The following is a 19,697-nucleotide window of genomic DNA, read 5'->3' on the forward strand; positions in this document are numbered from 1 at the left end:
TGTTCCTATGACCATTTTCTTAATTGTTTTGGGTTTGTTTTTGTAGGTCCTTTTCTTCTCTTGTGTTTCCCACTTAGAGAAGCTCCTTTAGCATTTGTTGTAAAGCAGGTTTGGTGGTGCTGAATTCTCTTAGCTTTTGCTTGTCTGTAAAGCTTTTGATTTCTCCATCGAATCCGAATGAGACATTTGCCAGGTAGAGTAATCTTGGTTGTAGGTTCTTCCCTTTCATCACTTTAAGTATATTATGCCACTCCCTTCTGGCTTGTAGAGTTTCTGCTGAGAAATCAGCTGTTAACCTTATGGGAGTTCCCTTGTATATTATTTGTCATTTTTCCCTTGCTGCTTTCAATAATTTTTCTTTGTCTTTAATTTTTGCTAATTTGATTACTATGTGTCTTGGCATGTTTCTCCTTGGGTTTATCCTGTATACGACTCACTGTGCTTCCTGGACTTGGGTGGCTATTTCCTTTCCCATGTTAGGGAAGTTTTCGACTATAACTTCTTCAAATATTTTCTCTGGTCCTTTCTCTCTCTCTTCTCCTTCTGGGACCCCTATAATGCGAATGTTGTTGCATTTAATGTTGTCCCAGAGGTCTCTTAGGCTGTCTTCATTTCTTTGCATTCTCTTTTCTTTATTCTGTTCCACAGCAGTGAATTCCACCATTCTGTCTTCCAGGTCACTTATCCGTTCTTCTGCGTCAGTTATTCTGCTATTGATTCCTTCAAGTGTATTTTTCATTTCAGTTATTGTATTGTTCATCTCTGCTTGTTTGTTCTTTAATTCTTCTGGGTCTTTGTTAAACATTTCTTGCATATTCTCGATCTTTGCCTCCATTCTTTTTCCGAGGTCCTGGATCATCTTCTCCATCATTATTGTGAATTCTTTTTCTGGAAGGTTGCCTATCTCCACTTCATTTAGTTGTTTTTCTGGGGTTTTATCTTGTTCCTTCAACTGGTATGTAGCCCTCTGCCTTTTCATCTTGTCTATCTTTCTGTGAATGTAGTTTTTGTTCCACAGGCTTCAGGATTGTAGTTCTTCTTGCTTCTTCTGTCTGCCCTCTGGTGGATCAAAATATCTTATTTCTGAGTGAGTAAGAACTAACTTTTTCACCCCAAGTCACTAATACTGACAAAGACCATTGAGGTCAATTATTTTATTATTATTATTATCATTATTATTATTATTTTTTTTGCGGTACACGGGCCTCTCACTGCTGTGGCCTCTCCTGCTGTGGAGCCCAGGCTCCGGACGCGCAGGCCCAGCGGCCACTGCCCATGGGCGCAGCTGCTCCGCGGCACGTGGGATCCTCCTGGACCGGGGCACGAACCCGTGTCCCCTGCATCAGCAGGCGGACCCCAACCACTATGCCACCAGGGAAGCCCTATTATTATTCTTGTATTTAAAACAAAATAAGGTTTAATGATAAGGTTAACTCATTTACTTTAAGGGAGGATACACACTAGATTGAATCTGATGTAAATGATTAGATTCACCAATCCCTCACACTGCCTCCAAGTAAAAAAAGTTAAATGTTCTCAAAAAGATGTTGGGTACTACTTATTTAAAAGAAATCTTTAACATTACCCTAAGACCATAATCATTAAGCCTTATGGTAATGGAAGAGGTGGTGGTATGCATTTATATAAGTATTAATACAAAGTTCATACATCAGAGAATTTATAAGGTCAGGTTTTTTAAATATTGGGTTGGCCAAAAAGTTCGTTCAGTTTTAAGTAAAAATACAAGACATTTTTCATTTTCACTAAGAACTTTATTGAACAATGTATTCATTAACCAAACGAAATTTTTGGCCAACCCAATATTACTTTCAAGGATGCCCAATATCTTTTTGCATTTACAAAAGTGCTTACATAAATAAAACATTCCAAACTTGTTTTAAATTATAAGCAAATTTGTTTAAAATTAATTATTGTAGAGATTTATTAATAACTATATTTGGCAAAGTTAGAGGGGGAACCTCAAAAGATGAAAAAGCAGCTTTGAAAAGATTCCCATATAATTATGGTAAATGCATGCAGAGCTTTTGAAATGAGAACTTTGTTCTTTTAAATAAAATGACAAGTTAATTGTTTGTTCTTAATAATATATCATGGGGAACCACTATATCTGTGAAGTTTAGTAAGCAAGAATTGAAGAGATGAATATAAGATATCTATTTGGACAGCACCGATTCGCAAAGCCAGTCCATGAACTATTGCAGGAGAGCACAAGAAACACAAGGAGGGTAACCCATGATATTCGTAAATTTATTACTCACATACACATTAGAAATCAATGCTGTGCTTGGTAGAGCTTATGCATAGCTCTTTAAGAGTTTTTTTTTTTTTTTTTTGGTTAAACAAATATTGTATTTTAAAATCACAATACAGGAAGAAAAAAGTCAATACAGATTCTGAAAATGAGCTGGACAGCGACTAGAAGGTGGCATGAATGAAAAAGTCAATGATTGCTGGTGAGATTGTGGAAGATTATTTTTCATATTTAGAGTTTTCTAATGTGCTATATTGTGGTATGTGATTAAGAAGCCAGACCTTCAGGCAGCAGCTTTTAAAGTATGCAGGTATATACAAATCCTATGGGACTGCAAGTGTATGCCTCGCTGGCCACCATCTCGAGGTGTCCCCTGGGGAAGCAGTCCCCCAAATTGGGACTCCAGAGGAGTGTACAAACTCCTGTCTGTGAGCTATATAGCAAGGCAGAGGGAGAGCGCAAAGATGCCTTACACTAGCCTACCTTCCCTGAGAGCACATCCACGTCCATAGAGCCCTATAGGTGGGCCTGCACCTCCAACCGGAGGTCCAGGACCAGCAAAGAGGCGGCACTCGCAGAGAGCCTGGGGAGGGTGCCTCAGACTGCTGTCTGTGCACTGCCCCAGGTGGCAGACCAAGAACCACCTTGCAGATTACCATACTCCCAGGGGACCCAAGGACGCAAGCACCATTGGCCAGCAGAGCCAGGCAATCAAGGAGTGGCTCCTGGGCGGCAGCCAGACACACATAAAAGCTCCGCTCAGGGTACCCTGGCCCCTGGAGGCTGCGGACGGAGAGCCAAGATGGCAGCCGCCAGCTCCCCCCCGGTCCCTCCCCCCGCCCCCAGAGCGCCAGCAAATGCCTGTCTGATCAGATGCCTGAGCCCAGGCCAACTCCAAGACCAGCACGTGGGCCTCTCCCCCTGCAAGTCCTGGCACCCTGCATCCACGCTTTGCCCTGAGCTTTGGGGCTGGTGCATCCCAGTGCGAACCCTTTAAGAGCCCAGTTCCGTAGAGCCTTGTGGGGCTTGTGGACAGAGCCCCCGTTAGTTTTCAAAGCTAGATGTTTTGGAGGCCCGTCTCTCAGGTGCAGATCTTAAAAGTGGGAGGTGCCCAATGTGGGGTTTAAAGCTTTTGCTCCTCAGTGAGAAGCTGCGGGTTCTCAGGGGTCAAGGGGTCAAAGAGGAGGAGGAAAAGGAGGAGGAAGTGGGGTTTCTGGAGAGACTGTATCCCAGCCTCTCCTACCGGGGGCTTCCATGTAGACCTTCTCTCGTTCGCTGGATGCTAGGAGTGCCTCAACCAGTTTTTAGGGTTTTTTTCAGAGGAAACTGTTCCATGTGTAGTTGTAAACTTGGTGTGTCTGTGGCAGGAGGTGAGTTCAGGGTCCTTTTAGGTCCCCATCTTGAATGGGAAGCTTGTAAATGTCTTTTATTTTTCTTAACAGTCCTGATTGACTTTTTTTTTTGGAGTATAGTTGATTTACAATGTTGTATTAGTTTCAGGTGTACAGCAAAGCGATTCAGTTATGTATACACATATGTCCATTCTTTTTCAGATTCTTTTTCCACATAGGTTATTACAGAATATTGAGTAGAGTTCCCTGTGCCATACAGTAGGTCCTTGTTGATTATTTATTTTATAAATATATAAAAAGCTCATTCAGCTCAACATCAAAAAAACAAACAACCCAATCAAAAAATGGACAGAAGATCTAAATAGACGTTTCTCCAAAGAAGACATACATATGGCCAAAAAGCACATGAAAAGATGCTCAGCATCACTAATTACCAGAGAAGTGAAAATCAAAACTACAGTGAGGTATCACCTCACACTGGTCAGAATGGCCATCATTAAGAAGTCTACATATAATAAATGCTGGAGTGAGTGTGGAGAAAAGGGAACCCTCCTACACTGTTGGTGGGAATGTAAATTGGTACAGCCACTGTAGAGAACAGTCTGGAGGTTCCTTAAAAAACTAAAAATAGAGCTACCATATGACCCAGCAATCCCACTTCTGGGCATATATCTAGAGAAAACCATAATTCGAAAGAAAAATGCACCCCAATGTTCATTGCAGCACTATTTGCAATAGCCAAGACATGGAAGCAACATAAATGTCCATTGACAGAGGAATGGATAAAGAAGATGTGGTACATATACACAATGGAATACTACTCAGCCATAAAAAAGAATGAAATAATGTCATTTGCAGTAACATGGATGGACCTAGTGATTATAATATTAAGTGAAGGAAATCAGACAGAGAAAGACAAATATCATACAGTATCGCTTATATGTGGAATCTAAAAACTGGCACAAATGAACTTATTTACAAAACAGAAACAGACTCACAGACATAGAAAAGAAACTATGGTTACCAAAGGGGAAATGTTGGGGGGGGGAGGGATAAATTAGGAGTTTGGGATTAACATATACACCCTACTATATATAATTATTTTATTTAATTTATACTATGGTAGAGGAACTGGTTAATAAAATGAATGTGTGTTGAGTGTGGTTATATATGTATACTTAAAAGCCTGTTATATTAGGCTAATGTAAACCCTGTACAGTGGGGAGGAAAGATTTAAATTAATGCGTGTCTGAGACTACCAAACTTTCAGGGTACAAAGTACCTTTTGATTTTAATTGCTAATGGTTGCAGTGACATTTTTAAAAGTTGGAAATGACAGGGAGATGAATAACAGGGTACAGGGGATAATAGACTTTTATGATCTAAATTTTGGGTGTCTATGAACCTCACTTTTTAGTCAAAAAGCAGAAGTTAGTCAGATTTGTATCTGAGGAAATTTTGCAAATGCAAATGAAAAGCAAAAAAAGCAATGAGAGAGATAAAAGCATAACTAAACACAGTAACTACGATTAAGGCAGAAAGTGCCTGCACTGCTTTACTGGACACTGAGGGAATACATAGTGTGGTGTGTGAGATGCCCTTGCCCCCAGCCTCATTCAGCAAAGACAAGGAACAATGTACCCACTGATCACCGAGTGGGACTCAGGAAGAGGACAGGTTAGAGGATGTAAGGGAAGACCAGGAAGGACTGAGACAAAGACACGGACATCCATCCCTTCATGACCTTACAGAGTAGTGGTTCCCAGAGCTGATTAATCATCAGAATTACCTTCCGAGGCTACAAAATAATGTAAAATTATGGATTCCCAAACCTAAACCCAGATATACTAACTAGAGAGACCTGGAAGGGTCCTGGGAATCTGTCTTCTAAGGGTCTTCACGGGCAATTCAGATGATGAGGCAAACTGGTAAACACTGCTTTAGAGAAGTGTAGCCAACTTTGGAGAGGAGGAATTGTTGATTAAATAAAAACACATCTATGTGGTATCTATGTAATTAGCTGTGTGGACATACACACAAGACCTCCATTCTACAAGTTGCTGCAGGAGCTATTAAATCCATCAAGTTTAGCCAATAATGCAAAATGCTAATTGTCAAAAAATGTACTATTATGTTCTGCAGTCCAACTCACCCACTTGTATAAATGAGCACCCAGAGGAAAACAAAACCCATGATGGCATCATGAATTAGACAATTGTAACTAGTATTTAACTATTTATCAAATATGATTTGGTATCCAATATTATTTTTTAATTCAACTCTTTCAATTTAAGGGATGATATATCACATTTTAAAAACAGAAGGTAACCTTGACTATGACAGTCACATGGTACAGAAGAAAGAACAGAGAGTTTTAGAATGGGGAAGGCTGGATTCAAACCTTAGTCCTGCTAATTATTAGTGACATGAACTTAGGCAACTCGGCTTTTCTCTCTCTTAGCCTCAGTTTTCTTATTTATAAAATGGGGCTTAAAAGAGCAATCTGATAGCATCTTTTTGAGAATTAAATGGGGTGACACATAAAAAGTCTCCCCCAATGAGACAAATAAATGTTAGCTCTTTCCTTTCTCTTTCTTCTTTCCCATTCTTCCCTGCCCAAGCCCACTTTACTCAACATTGACATTAGGGTCTGATACAAAAAGAATAAAAACAAAAAACAGAATTTCAACTAGGCTTGATATACAATGGAAACTGGCACACTTTTTTTGTGAAGGGACTGATAGTAAGTCTTTCAGGCTTTGCAGTCATGTGGGTCTGGTACAACCCCCTCACCTCTGCCACTGTAGTGAGAAAGCAGCCATAGACAATCAGTAAAGGAATGAGCATGGCTGTGTTTCAATAAAACTTTACTTGCACAAAGAAGCAGCAAACTGGATCTGGCCTACCTGAAATGCAGGAAGACTTTTCAGAAATCCATGAGTTGATGCAGGACATGATGCGATGTCAGAAAAAAAAGGGGCGGGGGATCAAAATCCCTCTTTCTTTTTCAAAGTTAGAAAAAAAAAAGTGGGATCAAAATCCCTCTTTTCCACCAACTAGCTGGATGACTTTGCAAAAGTCACTTCACCTTTCTGAACCGAATTTTCTCATCTATAAAGATGAAGGAGCAGGGATACGGAATCTCCAAGGAAGCTGCCATCTCTTAAGGTCTATGATTCTTCAGGAGACCACAGTCTCCTTTAGACAATCACCAATAAAGTGCCACCCAAGTTTCAGTATTTGATTTGTTTGTTCTTTCATGGTTGATCAATGAATCATAAAGAACAACAGATGCTCTTGGGTCCTAAGTATGATTCATTTGATGAAAGCGGGAAAAGATAACATTTGGTAAAAATAAATGTTTTCTCCACAGACACAAAGAAGCAATCGGAATAGTTATTATATTCTAAAGGTCATATGTAATTTCTTATGGTTTAAAGTCAGGCTGCAATGTCAGTTGCCTGAAGACCTGAAAATTGAAAGTCTTTCTTTTTCAAAGCACACAGTGCACTCACTCTAAATGTGATATATTAATTGGAGAGTGAAAGAAAATTGATCAAAATTCTTTTTCCAAAAGGAAACCATTGTAGTGATTGTACACAAAGAATGAGTGCTATGTCTTGCAAGTCGAAATGCTAATACATACCAGAAAATAAATAATCCGTTGTTTTAAAATATGATACAATGAAAGAAAAAGGTTGACTTAGAAATGATAGGAACTGACTCCTAATTCTGGCTCTGCTATTAACTAGCTCAGCCAAGGCACTTCTGTCTCTTGAGTCAATTCAGTCCTTAGAAATCATAATAGGTATGATTTATTGAGTCCTTACTAGATACTAGATATTGTTTCTGGTGTATTAGTTCCATTAATCCTCACCAAAATTTCATGAGGGGAGTTCTGACGCTGTTGTTGTTTTGTAGGTGAAGAAACCAAGGCACAGAGAGGCTAAGTAACTTGTCTGCACTGTGTCCTGGAAACAGTATTTGAACATAGTTACTTTCTACCATGCTGCCTCCTACAGCACGGTTTTGACCTATCGTTTCCCAGCTCAGAGATTTGCATCATAGGTCCTGGGGAGTTAACATTCTTCCCATCGGTCATTCACACTCCCCTCCAATCTGACCCCGCTTCTGCCCCAACCCTCCCTTTAGTCAAAAAGCTCTTCCCACCTGGCTTGGGGAGAGTCGCCTGCATTCCCCCTTCACACCTTTGCTCTCTTGGACCTCCTCATTGCACGCTCCAATCTTCTCTCCCCATTCACTTCCTCCCATTCTTCAAGTCCCGCCTCCTCAGGAAGTGAGTACTGTGGAAAGAGCATGGATGGGAGTTAAGGGAATGGGGCCTTGTCCTGGCTTTGTCACAGACTCTGTGTGGGAACTGGGAAATGTCATTTAATCTCTCTGGGCCTCAATTTCGTGATCGATTGAGTGTTGTACTCCATTTGAAATTTGCAAACGTATCAACTACTATTCTTTTAAGCAGTAAAGCCCCCTTCCTCTAAGTCACCTTTTTTTAAACCTATATATTTTTATTTTGTATTTTTTATTATGGTAAAATATATGTAACATAAAATTTGCCATTTTAGCAATTTTTAAATGTACAGTTCAAAGCCTACAATGTATTTTTTAAATAGAAGTATAGTTGATTTTCCATGTTGTGTTAGTTTCAGGTGTACAGCAAAGTGATCCAGCTTTCGTTTTCAGATTATATTTCATTATAGGTTATTACAAGATATTTAATATAATTCCCTGTGCTATGCAGTAAATCCTTGTTGTTTATCTATTTTATGTCTAGTAGTTTGTATCTCTAATTCCTTCTTTATATCACCAGTTCTTAACCCAACAAAGACAGAGGTGCCGTACTTGAAACAGAGGCTGACGACCTGACAGGGTGTGGGGAAGGGAAGGATTGGGAGTTTGGGACTAGCAGAGGCAACTATTATATATAGGATGGATAAACAACAAGGTCCTCCTGTGTAGCTCAGGGAACTATATTCGACATCCTGTGATAAACCATAGTGGAAAAGAATATGAAAAAGGATGTATATATATGTATAACTGAATCATTTGCTATACAGTAGAAATTAACACAACATTGTAAATCACCTATTCTTCAATAAAATAAATTTTTAAAAAATAAAAGGAAACTTTATAACACCACTGTAAATGGAAAAACAGTATCACCTTCCGTAAATAGAAAGTAACTTATATAAACATCATATATACATTATTTATTATATACCCATAGTTACATATATACATTAATATACACAATATATACATCTTAAATATACATATATAAACTATACATACCACACACACAGACATACACATTGAAAACAAAACAACATTATTACATTAACTCTAGCAAGATACTTGCCTGCTAAAGCCTGCAGCCTACTCTCTCTGTGTTAGCAGCTTGTAGAGCTCACGCCCCACTGAGGGGTGAGGGCCTGGGGTATTTAGACACCAAGTCCTACCAGTCCCTGACTGTGGGCTGCTGCTGCTTCTCGGTGGTATTTATTCCCTGGCACATCTGGCTTTCCTCAGTTATGAAAAAAGCCCCCAGGCAAAGAGATTTCAGAGTCTGGCCACTGGACAGTGGGAACGCACAGAAGTGGTGAGGCCTGGGGGGGGGCCGGGGGGGGAGGGGCAGGGCCTCCACACCACCTGTAACAGCTCTGTCTCCCCCCTCAGTAAAGTGAGAAGGTTGCCCTCCATGATGGCTGAGCTCTCTGCTGACGTCCAAGGCCTGCCATTGTCATGATGTGGTTCTCGTCCATAACGCATTGACAACCCTTTGCTTTCATTCCTGATTCCTTTTCTCCAATAAAATGCCTGTTCCTGGTGCAGGGATATTTATACAACTAGATAATAATTCTGCTGAAAAAATCAGCGTAATTCTCCAGGTGATCTACTGAAAAACTGTCATCACTGTACTTTAGAGTCCAAAAACGTCATGGATCATTAATTCATCTTTAATAAATGAATGATTTCTCTTTGAATATCTGCACCATTCAGCCATGAAATCCTAGATAAGTTCCAGAAAGCTGTGGCCCAGAACACCTTGATACCACTCAGAAGACTATTTTTAAGAATGCCCTGTGTGCAGGAGTCTTAACAGGGTGTTTTTTTCCTTCTCAAATGTTCTCTAGCTCGTGTAGATGACATTTATGCAACTCAGAGAAAGGTGTCTCAACAGGATTAGTCAGCAGCCAGTCCTTTGATGCAGCTTCTGTGATCTAGTTAAAAATAGGAAAAGAGGATGTTTTGCATAAGTCATCACCATTGCGCAGTATGGGAGAACTGACCACATTTTTGGTTTCCACATCCTGTTGCTTTATCTAAAAATAGATGAAATGTCTGTCCCTGACTTTCTGGACAAGACCTTAGCTTCTGTGACCTAGGCTCTCTAGTCCTTCTAGCCCCTGGGTTTCTTTGCCAGGTTGTTTTCACCCCTGCCATTAAGAGTCCCAACTCTGGCTTCGGCCTCGGGCTCAGGGCCTCTGCCTTTCCTCCCCTCCCAGGGCTGGCAGACTCCAGGGCCCGCAGGGGCCAGGTAGAGAATATAAGTTAGCGAAGCCGGCCAGGTAGATGGGCACACCAGCCTGTGCCTGCCTGCCTCATCTAAACAGAGGGCAGCTCTTCCTCCTTTCTCATAGATCCACTGGCTTGTCCCAGAACAGCTAGACAGCCAGAGTTTTAGAGGAGTTCGCTTACTCTTTTTTTTTTTTTAAGGCCTTTTATTATTTTTTAATTAATTAATTTAAGTTTTTATTAATTTTTATTGGAGTATAGTTGCTTTACAATGTTGTGTTAGTTTCTGCTACACAGCAAAGTGAATCAGCTCTATGTATACATATATCCCCTCTTTTGTAGATTTCCTTCCCATTTAGGTCACCACAGAGCATTGAGTAGAGTTCCCTGTGCTATACAGTAGGTTCTCATTAGTTATCTATTTTATACATAGTATTGTATATATATCAATCCCAATCTCCCAGTTCATCCCACCCTCCCTTCCCCCCTTGGTATCCATACGTTTGTTCTCTCCATCTGTGTCTCTGTTTCTGCTTTGCCACTAAGTTCATCTGTACCGTTTTCTAGATTCCACATATACTGCTTACTTTTTAACTGTTAGTAATCGATTAAAAAAATGTTTTTTGGCTGCGCCGGGTAGCTTGTGGGATCTTAGTTCCTAGGCCACAGCAGTGAAAGCACCAAATCCTAACCACTGGACCACCAGGGAATTCCCAGTAATCAATTCAAAAATTAATTTAAAAAAATAGAGTCGAGGTCAATCCATGAGCTGGTGGTTTGCAGCCTCTGCTCATATATTCTTTTTCGGGAACCGTGTTTGTTACCAGCCATAAAGCGGGGTTCTACAAAATCTACATGCTTCCGCCTAAAGCTTCCCACTTTCTTCCAGTCTTCTAATTTGGAAAGAATACAGGACGATGATAGGAGTCCTGGATTCTGACTTGGGCTCTGTCTGTCGCTGGCCGTAGGATTTTGGTTGAGTAGTTTCCCCTCTGTGGGCCTCAGGGTGACCCTTGGAGTCAATGACTTTGAGAGCCCTACGAGCTCTATTAGCTCATGAGGCAGCTAGATCCCCAACCTCATCACCCTCTTTCTTGCCCTTCTTAGTCTCAAACATCAACTCCCCATCACAATCAGTGACCCAAATATTTTCCAGATTTTCTCAGCTTAGGAGTCAGTTTTATTTGTAACTCTGCTTCTGTCCAGCACCCAACCAATTCCCTTGCTGCACATCTCTTGAATCTCCTTTTTTTTTCCAGTGTTAACTGCCACTATCATTTCGTTACCAAACCATTGCATTTGCTCCCATCCCTACTCCAGCTTCTCCATCAAGCCTCAGCTCTAGAACTCTTTCTCCCAAAACAACAAACAAAAAAATAATCTAAAAAGCAATTTGTGCGGAGCTTTTCCTCGGATGAGAATTTACAATGGTCATTTGTAATCCCCATTACTTATCACATCCAACCCCCAAGCTGCCTGCTGCCCTTGCAGATTAAGGAGTCAACTCAAGCAGTCATGTTTAATTCACTAGCTGGGCATGGAGGGAGGGTGCAAAGCTGTGCATCATGGTCAGGGGTGTGTCTCTCAAGCAGCCTCTTATCAGGATGTTAGGCATTCATTCTCCAGGAGGAGCTGTAAATATTTAGGCAGTAGCTCAAATATGATAGTCTAATATATTACGGCTAACAATGATACCAATGTCAGGGGAGGAAAAAATGTCTCTTTTTTTCTCATATCCAAGAAACAAACTGGGCAAATTCCCATTTATCCTTGGGGATTTGAACGTTGGAGGCAGGACAAAATTCCCAAGTTTCAAACTTCTTCTTTTTTTTTTTTTTTTTTTTTGCGGTACGCGGACCTGTCACTGTTGTGGCCGCTCCTGTTGAGGAGCACAGGCTCCGGACGCGCAGGCTCAGCGGCCATGGCTCACCGGCCTAGCCGCTCCGCGGCATGTGGGATCCTCCCGAACCGGGGCACGAACCCGTGTCCCCTGCATCAGCAGGCGGACTCTCAACCACTGCGCCACCAGGGAAGCCCCTCAAACTTCTTACCTTTATTTAGTTTTCCAGTGGTGAATGTATTGGTTTCCTAGGGTGCTGTAACAAATGACAAATTGGAGGCCTTAAAACAACAGAAATGTATGCGCTCATAGTTCTGGAGCCTGGAAGCTGAATTCAAGGTATTGGCAGGGCCATGCTTCCTCCAAAGTTTCTAGGAGAGAATCTTCCCTTGTCTCTTCTGCCTTCTGGTGGTTATTGAAAATTCTTCACATCCTTTGGCTTATGGCAACACAAGTCCAATTTCTGCCTCTGTCTTCACGTGACCTTCATCCTTCTGTGTCCAATATTCTCTCTTCTTTTAAGAACAGCAGTCGTATTCGGACCAAACCTAATCCAGTATAACCTCATCTTAATTTGACTACATTTGCAAAGACCGTGTCTCCAAATAAGGTCATATTCACGGATAATGGGTATTAGGACCTGAAGGTATTTTTGTGGGGGACACAATTCAACCCAGTACAGTAAACAACCAGCAAAGACTTTCCCCTACAAGAATCACCCCTTGGGGCTTCCCTGGTGGCGCAGTGGTTGAGAGTCCGCCTGCCGATGCAGGGGACACGGGTTCGTGCCCCGGTCTGGGAGGATCCCACATGCCACAGAGTGGCTGGGCCCGTGAGCCATGGCCGCTGAGCCTGCATGTCCGGAGCCTGTGCTCCACAACGGGAGAGACCACAACAGTGAGAGGCCCGCGTACCGCAAAAAAAAAAAAAAAAAAATCACCCCTTGTACAGTATGTCTGGTATGCGTAACCAACTCTTCAGAAAATATCTTCTACTGGGTTATAGCATAGCTGCACGGTTAGGATGAACTTTACACATCCTCTGATGCATTCTAACTCTAAATGCAGGTGTGAAAAGGGCAGGAGAAATCAGAATTGATTTTTTTTCCTTTTTTTTAAATTGAAGTATAGTAGATTTACAATGTTGTGTTAGTTTCCGGTACACAGCAAGTGATTCAGTTATATATATATTCTTTTTCAGATTCTCTTCTCATATTGGCTATTACAAAATATTGAGTGTAGTTCCTTGTGCTATATAGTAGGTCCTTCAGAACTGAATTTTTTTTTTCCCCTGCACAGCCAGAGGAAAGTTGTTCTATGGAACTTGGAAGTATATCTTAGCCACAATAAATAAATGTTCTGCTACATAGAGGCTCACTGAGCATTGAGGCAAAGACCTAAATGAAGGATCCCAGCAATACACTGAGCTGAGCCATGAGGGACCTTATAAGTGAGAGACACCAAATGTAGGAATCCATTTGGTGCTTTATGGGAAGGTAAGGAATGGTGAAAGGCCCCAACTGAGGAACAGAATGAGCTGCTGGACCAAGGACAAGCCTATCCACACTGGCTACAAGTGGCAGGTGTGTGGCAGACAGTTCTTCCAGCAGATGTGAAAATCCGCCTTGAAAAGAAAAGACGAGGTGATCCTGAACCGGCATTAGTGGGTCCCATCTGAGTGTTTCTTAAAATAGTTGACAGCTGAGAAAGAGACTAAGGTCAAGACACACTCTGTAAGTTGACCAAGATGGATTCTAAGAACAGATTAGCTAGATCTTTCTTCATTAAAGTGATGAAAACCATGTCGGGAGTCTTAAAACACAAATAGACTGGTCTAATAAAAGTGACACAATAAAATGAAATGAAGTGTGCCCTGTGACTCTTGTGCCTACATTTTCTTGGGATGGTGTTCAGATCTTCAGTACCAAGGGAGAGATTGCTGGTGGTCTGACCATGGCAGTGACCACCAGGGGCTAGAGTCCGCAGATGCAGGTGTAAGTTTGAGAGCCATACATTACTTCAGGAGCCAGATGCTTCTTCTGGAGATTCTGTCCAGGGCTTTAAAATATGCATGGAGAAAAAAGTTTTGAAAAGAGTCAGTGAAAATGGCTGACAAGGGAACTTGTTTCTTGGCAAGGAAGTTGTGGAGAAAATTGATATTTCTAGTTGGAAAATAAATCATGCCATAATGTGTTTAAATGCAATTTTTAAAGTTAATTTTCTGAGAAGACAATGTTCCCTTAATGTAAGACATTCTATATCAGACAGGATATAAACACGGCTGGGAACTGACAGGGTTAGAAATCTGAATAAGATACGGCAATGCCTCGTAATGAGAGGCAGGGTGAGTGTGGCATAATGAAGCAAGTTGCCATGGAAACAAGCCGCTAAGTGGAATGTGGCCACATCGAGCACATCTACCACTAAAGAGAAGGGAAGGAGACACACTGGGTGGCCAAGAGTTCTCAGGAGGGACCGTGAGGGTGGTTCCACATGAACTATCTGGCCCTAGAAAGAAAGCCAAACGCTGTCAAAAGCCACCAGAGGGAGGAATAAAATTCAAAGCTTATTGGGTATTTTGAACTTGGCCTTATTCTTTTGTCATTCATTTTTTGGTTCATTCCAACGAACATGGATCAAGTGCTTTCTGAACACCAGGCACTGTGCTAGGTAGTGAGGCTACGGAGAGCAATGAGACATAGTTCCAGGTCACAAGCAGCCTGCTGTCCTTGACTGCTCTCTGGATGGGCAAGACCTAAACACTGGCCTCATGTCCCGCTCTTGGGAATCAAGCTTCTCTCTGCCCTGTAGCTCTGGTCCGAATCTAGGGTGTCTGCCAAGTCTCCTTCCTGACGAGGTAGCATCCTTGCCACCCTGCCTAGGATTCCAGCTCCTCCTGAACTGACCTTCTTGGCTTCCAACCCATCCCCACGGCAGGTCCTTACACCTCCTGGCAGCCTTCTCTGCCCAGATATCCGTGCGCTCGTTCTGAACTCCTCCCACTGCCTCCTGCTGAGCTGTTTCAGAACTCGCCTGGAGTGTCCAACTCCTTTCAACATCTTGGTCCTCCCAGCTCAGTGCATCTTCTCCATGGGTTCTTGAATGCAGTCCTAGCCTTCACTTGGCATGCCTGTTCTTGGCTCTAGCTTTTACATGTGACACTCAATAGGGATGGTACAGTGACTCACAGTAAATGCTCACATTATAAGCTCTTCCCCAACCCCATTCCTCCATGTATCAGTGAACAAAACCTCCAGCTTCCTCCAGTGGGACCCAGCAACACCTCCTCCTTCTCTGGGGCCCCTGTTAAACTTCTTGTTCAGTTCTCAGTTATTTAATCCTTTTCTTGTCACCCTCCCCTTAAAAGCGTCCTTCTGTAATTACAGTGATCTCACCAGGCTATTTTCAAATCTCCCATGGCCTTTAGAATCTCTCTCATTCTGAATCTTCTTTTTACTACAAACCAGCTTTCCAGAGTAACTGACTTTTTGAGCCTGGCATTGATATTATCATCATATTATACTCATAACACTCATAATGTTTTATTGTCCACAAACTTCATTCAGTTCAAAGCAGTAAAGTAAGCAGGGCAGGTATTATCATTTCCATTTCATAGATCAAGAAATTGAGGTTCAGGGGTTTCCCTGGTGGCACAGTGGTTGAGAATCTGCCTGATAATGCAGAGGACACGGGTTCGAGCCCTGGTCTGGGAGGATCCCACATGCCGGGAGCAACTGGGCCCGTGAGCCACAACTACTGAGCCTGCGCGTCTGGAGCCTGTGCTCCACAACAAGAGAGGCTGCGATAGTGAGAGGCCTGCGCACCGTGATGAAGAGTGGCCTCCGCTTGCCACAACTAGAGAAAGCCCTCGCACAGAAACGAAGACCCAACACAGCAAAAATAAATAAATTAATTAATAAACTCCTACCCCCAAAATAAAAAAAAAAAAAGAAATTGAGGTTCAGAGAGGTTAAGTGACTTTCCCCAAGCCACACGTTGAGAAGTGATGAAAACCACCTTCTCATTCCAAATCCCAGGCTCCTTGCCCAGGTCATGTGTCCTCTGGTGCATGAAGCATAACTTTTGGGGCTCTGAGTCTTTGCCCACACCCCTCCCATCTTATTCTAAGAATCTTTCCTTCTTAGTGTTATACCATTGTCCTCCAAAGAATTTCAGTAAAGAGAAATACCAACTCACGCCTTCAATTTCCCCTCTTTCATTAGCTCCATGGCATAAAGGTAGATTCTAGGATCCTACAACTAAGATTCAGAAACCTTCATTTTTTTCCTTCTTTGCCTACAGGAAGGAGGAGCCGGGGGGGGGGGGGGGGGAGGGGGAGGAGGAGAAGGAAAAAACAACACAAAAACCACAACAAGAAAATCCTTTTTTCAGGAACTCCCTTGAAATCCCACCACTGCCGGCATAGTTCCACTCCTAAGAATATTAGTAATTTTTTGACTCCTCTCCCCGTAACATTTTTATTATGAGCTCCCTGAGGGCTGTGTCTACATCTTCTTAATGTAAACCTCTCTCCCTCTCAGCAGACCTAGAGCCAGTAAATATTGATTGGAGGGGCCGTGCCATGTTCTTTTAGAAAAGAGAAAGCAAGTCTTGTTACTAGAATTCCCCAGACAAGAGAAGTCTTTAGAGCGAGTTGCATCTAAGGTGTAAAGCAACTCTGAGTATTGTAAACCACTTACGAAAAGAATGCAGGCCTTGGGAGGAGGGGGAGTGGGAATAAATAATTCCCAAATGTCTGCCTGCAGAGGGGTGAAAGCTCAGCCTCTGTGCACCGGTGCCTAAGCGCATCCTGGAGACAGAGTTTTGGGTGAAGTAGAAAAGAACAGCTTTACTGCTTTGCCAGGCAAAAGGGGACATCGTAGGCTCAGGCCTCAAAAACCATGTGTCCCAAACTGGGAGGATTTGGTGAGGAGTTTTTATAGCAATGATTCAGGGGCAGAGCTGCTGCTAAGGATCAGGGTGTGTGCAGGGCCTGCACTCCTTTGATCTGGCCTCAGGTGGTCTCCTCCCTTGTCTCTGCATCCCCTCCCTTCCCTGATTAGCAACCGTTCAAACCTGCCCTTTGGAAGGTCATGGAGGCTGGAGTCTATTCCCTACAAACAAGAAACAGGGGACACTGAAAGGCTTCCGTGTCCAGGAGCCCCATTGGGTCCTGCTCTGTTTCAATAAGGGCCTAAAAAACGTTATATTAATGATCCATTGAGCACATTTATAGAAATCTTAAGAAAGAAAATGCCAAAGGTTCTGTGTTCTTGTGGAGACTACATCCTACTCTAAGGCAAAAAGCAATGCTTGAAAAAGCCCTGAGAATACTTCCTTACCCCAACAGCTTGTCATGGAAAACTCTGTTGGCCCCTAGAACCACAATGGCCAGTCCCCAGTGAACCTCCATTGGCGGATGGCCCTGGCTGAGCCAACCTCTGCTTCTGCTGCACTGTTCCTTTTCCTAGAATATACTTCCTCCTCTCCTCTGCCAGGTGTGACTGTCTTCATCAATAGGATTTTAAATCCTTTTCTTTCAGCGAACCTTTCCAAATTCAGACGCTTTCCTTTAAATCCCCTCGGCCACAGTACATTAATTTCAATTCACCAAGCCCATCGTGAAGGTCTGCCCTGTGTAAATCACTGTGCTGGTGTTGTTTGGGGCACAAGCTGTTAAGAAACTGTCCCTGCCCTCAAGGAACTTACAATCATAATGCAGTTGCAAATATTTTGTATGACAAATATAACAGAGTTATTTTATCGTGTTAGATTAGTGTATAGGCCGAGTTAAAAGGTGGGCAAATATATTTCACAACTGGCCATTTAGATTTTTACAAACTCCCCTGACACGCTACGGATAGCTCCTGAGATAAATGCCGTCCTGACCCCTGAACACAAATAATGGTTTGCTGTAGTGTTGATTTTCATTCGTGAATTATTTCTCTCTTCTTCCTCCATCACCATAATCTTCTTTGTCTTCTCTTCCCAAGATGAATTCATTGAGCACTTCTTTGTGTTACTCACTGGACTGTTGAGGGACAGTGGCAGCCAAAACTGAGGGGTTTGGTTTGTGTTCTATAAACAGTAGGTGTTTAATAAATGATAGATCCACTGCCTTTATTTCCTTTTAACTTGTCCGCAGATATTCTCCAAAAAGAAGGAAAGGGAGAGAGTGGGTTTGACACAAAGAAATCTCATGAATCTATTGGTGCCTTCAGGGGGTTCGATAGTAGGTAAGTGAGAAAGAAGGCTAAAAAAAGAGTAAAAGCAGGTGTAGGGGAGGGGCCACGAGGAGAGGATGAATCTGACCTTCCATACCATCTCAGTTAATCCTTTCGCCTCTTCCCTGCCAAGGAAGTATTATGAATTGTTCCCACCTTAGCAATGGGGAAACAGGCTCAGGAAGGTCAAGCATCTAGATCATCTGGTTCAAATCCAGCCTTGTGACTTTAAAGGCAGTGGCAGGACGACACTCTTTCCCCCACAAGACGCTGTCTCCTCTCCAGTGGGCAGGCAGAGGGGAGAGAAAACACTGAGAGAAGAGGGTCCCAGGTGTAGCCGGCAGATGCTGACATTGGGACCTGCTGGATCCACAGGTGTCACTTGAGAGCCAGGCTCTGCGCATCCCCCATATTTCTGCTTGTGCCCCTGCTGACTGCTCACATGTGCCAGGACCCAGGGCCACCATGCCCACTGAGCCCTCCCCAGGCCTGTGCTAGTCCCTCACCCTGTCCCTTCTCTCACTCCGCCCTTCCGGTCTTGGCTTCCATGCTCCTCCAGCTGCCAAGGGAGCTGGCATTACCAAGCCTGGTGAGCTTTCCCACAGAAGGAGAAGTCAAGACTTCGGCAGTCTCTGGGCAGCACGCTGTTTATTATTTCATCATGACACTGTTAGTAGTAATCCTAGCTAGCCCGTGCTGACCACGCAGTATGGGCTTTGTAACCCTCACAGCACCCTTGTGCATTAGGAAGATACCATTATTCTCATCTTATAAATGAAGATGCTGACGCTTAGTAAGATCAATTAAACTGCATAATAAAAAGGAGCTCAACTTCATTAGCGCTCAAGAAAATGCAAATTGAAACTCCAATAACTTTGACAAGAATCAAATTAGCAAAGTTAGTAAGTTGGACAATATCTAATGTTGGTGAGAATCTGGAGCAACAGAAACTCTTACACTCTGTTATGGGGGGCGTACGTTTCCACTTTGGAGGAGAATTTGCCAGTATCTAAGGGGAGAATGCGCCCACCTTCGGACCCGTCAGTTCCACCCCCCTTCACTCAAGGCATATATGTTAGGGAAGCACTCAGTGAGCACAAGGAAATAGGTACAAAAACGCTTATGGCAGTGTTGTTTATGATAATGGAAACAACCTAAATGTCTATCAACAGGAACATGGGTAAATAGATTATGGTGTGGTCATACAAGGAAACACTGTATAGCGATAAAATGGATAACTAGAGCTAGACCTAGCAAAACAAATAACTCCCAAACATGTTGACTGCAAAAAAGCAGAAACCAAAGAATACATACCAACAAACAAAGAAAAAACCAACACATACTATATAATGCTTTTATGAGATTTAACCACTACGAAACAATGCTTAGAGATATGTACACATATAGCAAATATATAAAAGATGCATTGTACATGGGAATAAAACACCAGATTCCAGACACTGGTTACCTTGG

At 42.5% G+C, this 19,697-nt stretch overlaps 1 protein-coding gene across 5 annotated transcripts in view; it reads right to left on the reverse strand.

Moving 5' to 3' along the window:
- DPYS (dihydropyrimidinase) overlaps positions 1-19,697 on the reverse strand; it is a 155,539-nt gene that overhangs the window by 46,662 nt on the left and 89,180 nt on the right. For 3 of the 5 annotated variants that reach the window (XM_059995046.1, XM_059995041.1, XM_059995043.1), the window contains one exon: positions 7,833-7,928. In XM_059995046.1, the coding sequence (XP_059851029.1) occupies positions 7,833-7,928 (96 nt within the window). Of the gene's footprint in view, positions 1-7,794; positions 7,929-9,197; positions 9,867-19,697 lie in introns of those variants that run through there. The other 2 variants (XR_009516635.1, XM_059995044.1) reach the window with 2 other exon arrangements.

This window comes from Delphinus delphis, chromosome 17 (genome assembly GCF_949987515.2).
Source record: "Delphinus delphis chromosome 17, mDelDel1.2, whole genome shotgun sequence".
In the NCBI taxonomy this organism is placed as follows: Eukaryota; Metazoa; Chordata; class Mammalia; order Artiodactyla; family Delphinidae; genus Delphinus; species Delphinus delphis.